The sequence below is a fragment of the Rattus norvegicus genome, chromosome 12, assembly GCF_036323735.1.
Source record: "Rattus norvegicus strain BN/NHsdMcwi chromosome 12, GRCr8, whole genome shotgun sequence".
NCBI classification, from domain to species: domain Eukaryota; kingdom Metazoa; phylum Chordata; class Mammalia; order Rodentia; family Muridae; genus Rattus; species Rattus norvegicus.
Genome location: NC_086030.1, coordinates 47,025,230 through 47,036,275, shown reverse-complemented (window position 1 = coordinate 47,036,275; position 11,046 = coordinate 47,025,230). Strand labels below are relative to the sequence as shown.

At 48.7% G+C, this 11,046-nt stretch overlaps 1 protein-coding gene across 3 annotated transcripts in view; it reads right to left on the bottom strand.

Moving 5' to 3' along the window:
* Positions 1–74: 74 nt before the first annotated feature.
* Positions 75–11,046, bottom strand: part of Rnf10 (ring finger protein 10) — a 33,793-nt gene continuing 22,821 nt past the window's right edge. For 2 of the 3 annotated variants that reach the window (NM_001415782.1, XM_063271215.1), the window contains 13 exons: positions 9,903–10,087; positions 9,685–9,821; positions 8,532–8,692; positions 7,765–7,890; positions 7,150–7,402; positions 6,812–6,945; positions 6,028–6,145; positions 5,741–5,842; positions 4,759–4,914; positions 2,756–2,856; positions 1,011–1,068; positions 776–934; positions 75–360 (listed from right to left, as the gene is read on the bottom strand). In NM_001415782.1, the coding sequence (NP_001402711.1) occupies positions 284–360; positions 776–934; positions 1,011–1,068; positions 2,756–2,856; positions 4,759–4,914; positions 5,741–5,842; positions 6,028–6,145; positions 6,812–6,945; positions 7,150–7,402; positions 7,765–7,890; positions 8,532–8,692; positions 9,685–9,821; positions 9,903–10,087 (1,767 nt within the window). In that variant the 3' untranslated portion in view covers positions 75–283. The remainder of the gene's footprint in view (positions 361–775; positions 935–1,010; positions 1,069–2,755; positions 2,857–4,758; positions 4,915–5,740; positions 5,843–6,027; positions 6,146–6,811; positions 6,946–7,149; positions 7,403–7,764; positions 7,891–8,531; positions 8,693–9,684; positions 9,822–9,902; positions 10,088–11,046) is intronic. The other variant, NM_001011904.2, reaches the window with a different exon arrangement.

Here is an 11,046-nt window from a genome sequence, read left to right as displayed (position 1 = left end):
TTTGGGTTGAGGAAATGAACATCTGAGTCAAAAGGGCTAATGTATAAATGAACCAAGTTCGTCAGGGAGGCGTCTCATGTGAGTGTCAATACTTTATTTTGGTGTAAAGAGGGAAGCTGGAAAATACACTGTATTTAAAATTTTCTTGGTTCCCTCACTTTGTGGAAAGCCCCTCCCCCCGCCCCAAGCTAATCAATCTGTTCAAACTCAAACACTTAAAAATTACAGCAGCAGCAAACCAAAGCACAGAAGAAACCCGATGGAGAAGGCGCCTGGGCAGTAGTCACTTGGTGTGGACGACCGAGGTGCTGAACAGCAGCTTCTGCTTCTGCCTCTTCCTCTTCCTCCCTCCTCTGTCTTCTGAGGGGAAACAGTGAGAGAGCACTTAGCCTACCCTGCCAACCATGACCCTGACAAGAGTGAGCAATGGACTATGGGCACTGAGGTGAACAGCCTGGAGAGATGGCCCAGTGGTTTTAAAGCATCTGTTGCTCTTACAGAGGACTCAGGTTTGATTCCCTGCACCCACAGGTAGCTCACCACCTTTGTTAATTCCACTTCTGGAAATTTGACCCTTTTGAGCTCAAACACACACATGGTACACATACATAACACAGGCAAACACTCGTGCACAGAACAAAGAGCGCCTCAGAATTCCGCTTTTGGACCTCAAGAATTAACCTGGGGTGGAAAATAAGTCTCATCTGACACTACCTGCCACCAGCCCAGCAGCACATGTGGCTAGGCCTGAGCTCAGTGAGTTTCCTGCCCTTACCAGAGAGGGGGTCTGAAGTAGCTGGTGTGTCCAATTTCATGAAGGCGGCTTCGATAGCTTGGCTGAAGGAATTTTGGAAACTGGGCACAGGAACACGGTCAGAATTGTCACTCTCCCCATCACTGTCCACCGGGGCGGGAGGAGCCAGGCTATTGTCGTCTAAGAAACAGGAGAGTGACACTGTAGAGCTGTTAGTGGAAGGGAGGTCCAGCTCCACCCTTTCCTGCCCTCTCACCTTTCTTTGGAGCAGCTTTGGGCCACCCGTCTGCTTTTGCTTTGCCAACCCTCAGCATCTGCCAAGTGGGACAGAAGGAAGAATGTAAATGTCTGACCAAACGTCCTTCTCAAACACTCATAGCCCCTCACAGGCTGCCATGCTCTCCGTACAGTTTGTCATGTCTCCACCATGACTGATGACAGCAGTGCACCCAAGGATGCTGCTACACTCTGGGAAGTTGTGAGGGACATGAAGGACAGTGTTAGGAACACTTGCTCTGATGTTCTTCCCTGCCCATCTCAAGGGACCTAAAATACATCAACCTTCACACCAATAACCACGGTATTTGGGAGGCTGAGGCAGGAGGATTGCCCACAATTCAAGATCGTCAGGACAATATGAGTTTTAGAATATAGGCATAGAGACCTTATCTCCAAACACAAAAATATTAAAGACAAAATGTAGAATAGGCACACACAGTGCCTTCCAGGGGCTTTGTTTTGATTTTTTTTTAACCATCTGGGGTGGGGGTAAATCTCCTTGCATAGATAGCTCTGGCTGTCGAGGAGCTCACTGTATACCAGACTGGCCTCAAACTCACAGAAACCTGCCTGGTTCTGCCTCCCGAGCGCTAGGATTAAAGGAGTTTGCTATCACAGGCAGCCCACCTTCCAGTTTAAAAAGCCAATGGCGCGAGGAGCCCCTCCTCTGAAAGGCCCTACAGTGCTTTTTGCCCACCCCCCTCCTCGGGTCTTGCCTCAAGTGCAGCCCTAAGTCGGGGCCCAGTTACTCTCTGTACACAGGGAAATCAGAATAGTCCCTTGGCCCTCAAAGGAATGGCCTTCAATTTCACATGGTCAAAACCAGCTCTACTGTACGTTTCATCTGCTACATATGCTGTACAACTCCTACCACAATTTGTTCTCTTGTTTCTGTAGCCTGGGTAGGCATGGACTACTGCACTAAAGTAAGTGCAGATGATCCCTCCCTGCCCTGCCCCACCTCACATGGTGGCAAGCAGGCCTGCCTGACCCTGAGCCTATGTCCCAAAGTCAAACACATTATTCAAGATAAACTGTGCTGTGCTATAAGGTGTGGGTTTCACTGGGGTAACCTTTTCTGGTTGAGGGGACAGAAGTTCTTATTTTGGGGCAGGGTCTTCTGAAGACCTCATCCTCCTCTGCCCACCTCTTCAGTGCTGGGGCTTTAGCCTGCCCCTCTGCCTTTATCAGATTACCTCTGTCATCTTCCCTGTGGTCATTCTCCTACAGTCCTAAAATCTGAACAGTCTGAGATGGTGCTGGTGTTCAAATGCATCACCAATTTTTTTTCTCCAAGAAATATTTTAGGTGTTTAATCTGACACTAGTCATGAGACACCCAAGGGCCTAGAACCAATTGGGATGAACTGATACAGGATGCTCCAGTAGCACATCGGTTAGCACACAGCACTTACAGAGATTAACTGTTACAGCCCTTACCCAGAACACTGTCGGTTTTTTTAAGAACCTAATGATCTTAAATACGTAAGACTTGAATTGTCAACTGCTTCCATGAGCTTTGCTCTTGAGAAAAGCTCTCAGGACCGCGCATATGCAGGCCAATAGTTGGCTCTAGCTGCCCTCCCTCTCTAGTCAGTAGCCAGTTCTCACCCAGCGGATGACTCTGTCTCCCTGCACTAGGGTGAGAGACACCAATCCCTGAAAAAGGTTCCCAGACAAGCAGCAGAGCTCATGCAAGCTGCTTCTCAAGCAAAAGATTTACCTGGGCAAAGGAAAGGAAGGGAGAGTCTTCTTCCAGACTCCCAACGCAGAAGGAGGGACTGCCCTGACTGGCAGTGGGTGACAGAGGGGTCAGCAGAAAGTCTGAAAGGAAATCAGAGACCTGATTACATGAGTAGGGTTCCAAAAAATGGAGTATCCTTTTCATGAGAAACAGCCATGAGAGCCAGGCATGCTGGCAGCTGCCTAGGACCACTGCAGCTATAGAGTGAGTTCCAGACCACTGTGGCTTTTGAGTGAGGCTTTGCCTCAGACAGGGAGGGGAAAGGGATGGGGAGGGGAAGGAATCAGGTCTGGATAACTGCCACAACTTCCCTGTAAAAGAAAAGCAACCCTTGGTTCAAAGATGAATCCTGCCGTGTTCTTACACAAGAGCACAGGCACTGCCTACACCAGCGAACAGAGGAGGCTTCTCAGAGCTACTCTAACACTGGGATGCAACCACACAAGACAGCCCTTTTCTCAGGAAATGCTGCACCTCCCACAAAGGCTGGCTCTCAAGGTAGGGTGGCTCATGACTGTAATCCTAGTACGTGGGAGGCTGAGGCAGGTGCATCAGTGAGTTCACAGCAAGTTGGAGTGATACAGCGAGACTGTCTAAGAAGTAAAACAAAAAGGCTAGCTAGGTGTTTGCCATGGACTGGTTTTATGTGGATGCACAACTTCAATAAAAAACATGTAGGTCGGGGGTTGGGGATTTAGCTCAGTGGTAGAGCACTTGCCTAGCAAGCGCAAGGCCCTGGGTTCAGTCCCCAGCTCCGAAAAAACAAAAACAAAAACAAACAAAACAAAACAAAAAACAAAAAAACTGCAGGTCACTGTAATGGCCACTCTGCCCTGGCAGTCAGGATTCTAGACACATAGGGTCGGTTGTCCTCTACAGAGTCCTTGGAAGTGGTCCATCCTTTCTCACCTGCAGCTGAAAGCATCCCACACATCAGTCAGGCACCGCTAGGCCTGGCCTCTCTAATCCAACGCTATCTGACACTTTCACTGAGAAAGAATTAACTAGTCTTACCTTAGAAATCCAGTTGCTAAACAAACTAAAGCTAGCAGGTGAGTGAGAGCTCTGCCCCATGGTGTAGCCGTGACCCACAGCACTCTTCATACAGCAGCTTCCTTCCTCCCAGTTAACTGTGAGAGCACCATGGCCACACAGTCTAAGAACCAAGCTCTAGCCACTGAAGTCCCTGCCACTGAAGTTCCTGAGTGCTATTAGTCTCAGGGTCTGCGCTGGCTAGTTTTTATGTCAACTTCACACAAACTAAGGTCATCTACTTAGAAGGAATCTTAATTCCACTGAGAGAATGCCTCCATAGGACTGGCCTGTCTCTAGACAAGTCTGCAGGGCCATTCTCACTGATGCCATGCATGTCAAAGGCCCAGCGTGCCTTAGCAGATGGTCCATGCCCAACCCATAAAGTTCTAACTAAGCCATTTCCATACTGTGTACTCAGTAAGTCTGACTTTTACCCCTACAGATTACAATCAATGTTATGTAAGGACACTATAAACATTAAACATGGGACTAAGAAAAGAAAAAACAGAAAACAGATGAGTCAGAAAAATGATGCAGGTTTTACAGAGCTGCGAGGTCTAAGAAGTCAGTACAACCAACGGGAAAGGGGAACCAAACAGTAGGAATCTAATGTGGCTTACGACTAAAAGTTCTTCATTTAAATACCGCAATGTGCCAGCTTGGTCAGAGCTGTGAATTCAGACACTAGGAGTTTGCTTAAGGTCAAGGCCCATGGTTAAGAGCACTTACGCTTCTTTGCAGACTGACTTGAGTTTGGTTCCCAGCATCCATTAACTCCAATTCCAAGAGGTTGGACACCACCTTCTGACCTCAAAGAGTGCCAGGCATGTATGTGGTACACATACATACATACATACATACAGGCAAAAACTCTTACATATACAATTTAAAAATTAAATCAGATTAGAGCCCTAGCTAGAAGAATTCATCACACAGCAACTATTTACCTGCATGGGAACCTGGACTTCTGCTCAGAGGAGACAGGGATAGGGCCCCGTGGCCCTCGGTGCTGGTGGGTCCCAAAGCAGAATCAGAGGAACAGGTGTAGGAATTGAAGGCAGGAAACTGCTGAAGGTTCTCGAGGGGAATGTGGACCTCGGGATCTGCAAAGCAAAGGCAGTGACGGTTTATTTACGGAGCTGCTCCTATTTTCTAAGAGGAGTCTGGAGGGCCTGACAGCTCTCATGAGTCTCAGTCTGTCTCTGCTTTATACAGTAATCAGCTAGCTGGAGGCTCAAGCAGTAAGAACAGCCTACACTGTTAGTCAGGACCCTCCCCTCCCAAAGACTGGACGTTGTGCGAACACATAACTTCACCACTAGGAGGAAGGCAGACAGCTCAAGGTCAGCCAGGTTAACAGTGAGCTATTGTCTCACAAACTTTTCTTGCGGCGTTTGTTTTCTCAAAGTTAGGGTGTGTGTCAGCTACAGAGCTCTAGAAGCTGAAGCTCTAGAGTCCTCAGAGGTCACCGCAACCAGAACAAGCTATGTCACCATTCTACATGGACCGAACCAGGTCCTACCAGCCAAGCACCAAGCCTTGCTTTCTTCTGACTTTCTTCCCACATGGGTCTCCTCAGGTCCAGGCCCAGCTTGAGTCCTAGTTTTCTAGTGGATACCCATGCTCTTGAGTCACACTAATCCCCTGGATTTATTTAGTGATTGATTTTGGAGTCAAATCAGAAACTGCTCCCTGCTCAGCAGAACTCTCTCTCCCACGCCTGAATCCTGTATGTTTCCCCTGGCACACTGTGATGAGCAGGTCAGGTCTGAGACAGCCTCTAATTCCCTACCATGAAACAAAGGCCTGTCACCCGGAGCCGAGCCATGGTGCATATAAGCGAAAACAACTGGCAGAGCAGGGCGTAGGCAAGGAGCCACACAGAACCACACAAGGCCAAGCAAGCAAAGGGGAGAGCTCAGAACTTACACCTGCCCTGTCTCTTGTTCTCCTCCAGTTCAATTCTGCGCTCTCTGCGCCGCTCCTCGCGAGCCTTCTTTTGGCGCTGACGCTTCCTTTTCTCAATGTCATCTGTGGGTCGGACAAGTGGTCAAGTCGTAAGAAAGACCATCAGCCGCCATCAACTAGATGGCTATGGCTAAACCAGTGGGAGGGACAGCAGACCAGATGGATGCCTCAAGTGTTTCAGGAACAACTCAAGCCCCTCCTCCCACACTGGGTCCCACGTACAGTGAAGGAAAATGGGGTTTTCTTACCTGAGAACATCTCTAGGGTTTCCTTAGAGACCACAGGAGGCTGCAGAGCCAGTTCACAGATGCTGAACTCACAGGTGAGTGGCAAGTGAGAGAGATACCTGTGACGCTGTCGAACATCCTACAAACAGAACCGATGCTCAGCTACTCGAGAGCAAAGGATCCCAACAGCACACACTCAGCACCAGAACTAAATGGGCAGCGCTGCTGCTACTGTGGAAAGCCTGACCCTGTGCAACCTATACTTCAGACATCTGCCAAAGACAGGGGTCTTTGCACAACCTGGAACAGATGACCTAAAGCTGGCCACTATTTCTAACTGTCTAGACCCACACTCAGAACAGGGAGAGAGTACTTGCTGACACTGGAAGCCACTAACAGAGCCAACAGTAATGCTAGAAGGAAGGAAAAGTGGAGCTATTACTCAGGATTACAATAAACTAAAAAACAATCAGGAACACACCTGAGCAGTTCTGAGGCTCAGAAGAGGACCAGAGGTTTAGGCATCCTTGGATCGACAGCCTAGGCTGCATGAGAAAGTACCTCAAAAGCCACGTAGTAATCTAGCACAGTGGTACATCTCAGAATTTGAGGCCCGCCGGTCTACAGAGCAAGCTGCAGGACAGCCAGGGCTACGTACGTAGGCCCTGACTCATAAACAAACAAAGAGATGAACCACACCAAAGGAGCACATCGAGGGCCTCTCCCTGCAGCCTTCCTCACTCTGGTGAGACCTGCCCCAAAGACACCATGCTAACAGCACACACTGTTCTCCATAAAGTCTCACCTCAGACATGGAATACCCAGCAATCTCTACCACGGTTGCTGAGATCTTCTCCGGGCTCTGCTCCAGGCTGCCATACTCCCGCACAAGGCAGCGCACGTTGACAGGGTGCAGGAACATGTGCTGTCCATCCTCCGCTAAAGACAAGAGCTCTATCAACAAGCCTGGGCAGCCTTCAGCATGGCTCTCCCAGCTCAGCCCGCCATTCCCACTTGCTGCTGGAAAGCTGGGAGCCAAGCCCCAGGACCTAGCAAAGATACCCCTGTCTGTTCAGACTGGCAAGCCTTGCATCCCCTTCAAATACCTGAGACCGAAGCCCGGTCTCTTCCTCAGGGACTCACCTTGGTAGAAGTAGTAACAGGGAGAGCTGCTCAGCTGTGTGAAGCCTGGCTTAGCGATGGGCTCCTCCTGGCTCAACTCGGCACAGACGGTCCCCTCTCCAAGACTGTCATCAGCTATTAAGTCCTCACAGGCTTCTGGCTCAGACACTGCTTCCTCTTCTTCTACCAAAGGGAGAGCGAGAGGACCAGGGGGGTCCAGAGAACAAACTTGTGCAGCTTCTTCATCAAAAGCAGACAGATACTCTAGCACACCCTGTTGGAACAAACCTAGGTCAATAGAAAGTCCCGTGTCGGGGTTGGGAATTTAGCTCAGTCGTAGAGCGCTTGCCTAGCAAGCACAAGGCCCTGGGTTCGGTCCTCAGCTCCGAAAAAAAGAAAAAAGAAAAAGAAAAAAAAAAAAAAAAAGGAAAGTCCCATGTCCTGGTTCATGGAGTGATGTGGCAGAGACAGCCTATCTTCCCTAGGTAGTGACCTGAGCTCTCCTGGTCATTACCCCTGGAAAAGGTGACAGATATAGTCCTAAGAACACAGCCAAGTCACCACCTCTTCTTCACAACAGCACCACCCTCACAGTGGCATCTGAACAAATCACTTTGTTGTGACAGGCACACTAACCTTCCTGGGTTGAAAAGCAGACTCCTTGGCCAGGGGAGCCATCAGCACCAGTTGTTCCAGAGCAGTCACAACACCAGTGACCTCCGCTCTGCCTCCAGCCACTCCTGACAGAGCTTCTTCCCGAATCTAAGGCCACCAGAAAAAAAGACCAAAACAAACTCAGTTTGAAGGACAAACAGTGGCTCAAGCTTAAGAATCCCTGATGCAGAGGACACAGGAGCTACTCAATTCCTTCCTTGACTAATTCTACTTACTCTGAAACCTTCAGTAAGTGTTGCTAAGGCCTGATGGGCAAACCGTAACACTCTCCCCAGTGTTTCCCCAAACACCTTGAAAACTAAAGTATGCTCTAGACAAGTAAAAAGATTACCTTGCTTAAATAACTAAGAATACAGCTCAACTAGAAACCCCACAGTTGGGCTGCAGAGATGGCTCAGCGGTTAAGAGCACTGACTGCTCTTCCAGAGGTCATGAGTTCAATTCCCCGCAACCACATGGTGGCTCATGACCATCTGTAATGAGATCTGATGCCCTCTTCTGGTGTGTCTAAGGATAGCTACAGTGTACTCATATAAATAAAGTAAATCTTTAAAAAAGAAAGAAACCCCACAGTTACAGTGAGTCAAAAAGTCATTCTGAGTTGTTGCTTTAGCCCCACCGAGTCTAAAAACTCTCCACACCATCCCCTCCTTCCCACCACCACTTAAACGGCTCTCAGCCCCTCCCCAGGGCTAAGGAAGTCAGTTTTCAGTTCCCAGTGCACTTACCTTGACCTCCTGGAGAGCAGCCTCAATAAAGCAGGACTCAGGAGTGTGCTTCTCTTCGGCAAGCTGCTGCTCCAGCGCGACTTTCTCCTCCAGAACCACCCGGTGCAGCACCTGCTCCTTAGAGGCCAGCAGCAGCTTGGAGTACTGGCTGTGCTGCTCGTCTACGAGAAAGCCAGTGGGTAACACACCGCTGCGGGTGGGGGCCCTCAGGAAACACAACTGTCTCACACACACACATACCTCAGTCCTAGGCAAAAAAATGGGACTAACAGTACAACCTCCAGGAAATAGAACAATTATCTTAGGCTGGGTTAGTTCAAAGAGCCTAAGAAGCCAGAAGAAATCACAGCCACATGTTCACTAATGAGACCATGTTCACTAATTTTCACTAATGTTCACTAATGAGACAGACCATGGTGTTGGCCCATAGGTCTAACTGTAGGAAATGGTCAGGAAGGCAGATCTAAGAACAGACCTGGCATCATCCATCCACCCTCTGTTCTAGTTTTTAAAAGAACAAATAGGGGCTCTGGCATGGTGGCCTTTAATCCCAGCACTTGGGAGGAAGAGGCAGGCAGATCTCTGGTAGTTCAAGACCAGCTTGGTCACAAAGCGGGGTTCCAGTACAGCCAGGCATACATAGGGAAACTTTATCTCAAACAAATCAAACCCAACAACATATGTCAACCAAGCACAGCCAATCCCAGTCTCTGAGGAATGAGTGAATTAAGGAGGCCTCACTAAGATTTAGGGAAAGGATCACAGATGATCCATTTCCTTCCTTCCTTCCCCAGTACTCTGGTTTTTTAAAAACAGAATCCCATAAAGCCCAAACTGACTCCAACTTGTTATGCAGCTAAGGGAGACCTTGAACTTCTGATTCTCCTGCCTCAGCCTCCCAAGTGCAGGGATCTCAGGTGTACACCCCCATGACTAATTCCCCCCTTGTATTCCTGCTGTCACCAGTGCTGGGAGTAGAACCTACAGATATTTTTGTGTTCTAGGCAACCATTGGGCCCCTGTGCCACATCCCCTGCCCTTGTTTTGAGACATCTCACTATGCAGGTAGGCCAAAATTGGCTTAGCCAAGGGACAAATTCTGGTATCAAGGTACACATAATATCCCTAAGGGTTATTCACCTCTCATGCTCACCTCCTAGACTAATAGGATGGTCTACATTCATCCACTTGGATTTGGGCAGGGCCACCAACACTCCTTTCTCTCTCTTCATCAGCTGCATCGTAATGGTGTCACCCACAACATACTGTCGAGACTCTGTGGCAACAACACTGAGACAAAGGCATTTAGGTGAAGCAGAGTGAGGAGGAGGTAGCATCCCAGGATCCAACCTACCTCACAGTCTTACTTACCTCTTGAGATCCTTCTTGTGCACAGAGCTGTAGCAGATGGGACATTTGCTCCAGGTTCTCTCACTGAGTGAGAGATAGTGCAGGATGCAGGCCCAGCAGAAAATGTGTCCACAGCGGGTTATCTTGGCTGCAGTGGGTGGGTAGAGGCATATTGGACAAGATGGCACTTCATGGCTACAGATGCGCTGGAACAACGACAACACAACAGCACGGCCTTCAGAACTGACTCGGGGCCGGGAAGGTCAAAGGCCCCTCATCACTTTTTCACCAAACTGGTTAACAGAAGACATGGGGGAGAAAGCACTGAGCACTGAAGAGCGCCTGCTGCTTGTGGGTCTGAAGGAGAAGGGTCCCCACTTGGTGGACTGAAGAGAAGAATTAGGAGGTGTGGCCTCCCCAACTCCGAGTCGGCTCTGTCCCTGCCTGTTAGTGGCTGTTTCACCATGTGAGCTCTCGGCTGCTGCTCTAGTGCCACGCCTGCCCATGGGCACGCTTCTCTCCATGGTGGTCATGGACTCACTCCCTCAACTGTAACACGCCCCCATTAAACACTGTGTTCTGTAAGTCACCATATCTCATCCTGGCAATAGAAAAAAGGACACTGCTCTTGCAGAGGATCCAGGTTTGATTCCCAGTGCCCGTATAGTGAGAGCAACTGCAGTTCCAAGGGACCTAGTGCCCTCTTCTGGCCTCCACAGACACCAGGCAGGCACACCGTGTACTCACAGATACACAGCAAAGCACTCATGCACATACAATAAAGATAAAGAAGTGTATTTTAAAGCCTGTTTAATGACATAGGTGAAAAAGGATAACACGCTTTAAGCAAAGTAAGAAAGCCACAGTCGTGGGCTAATCCAACAGGATAGGGAACAGACACTTGGAGGGCTCCACATTACAAGGAAAAAAAGACATAAATCACATGTTCCCATTTACTAATGTTTAAATAAACATAATAGAAGTCCAGATCTAATTTATTGATAACTTTCAACTGAATAGTGAAGACCTTCATTTTGTGTCTATATTTCTAACCAATATATATAAGTGGTTTTTCTTTTGTTTTTTTTTAAAAGATTTATTTTATGTATGTGAGTACATGGTCACTCTCTTCAGACACAGAAGAGGGCATCGGATCCCATTACAG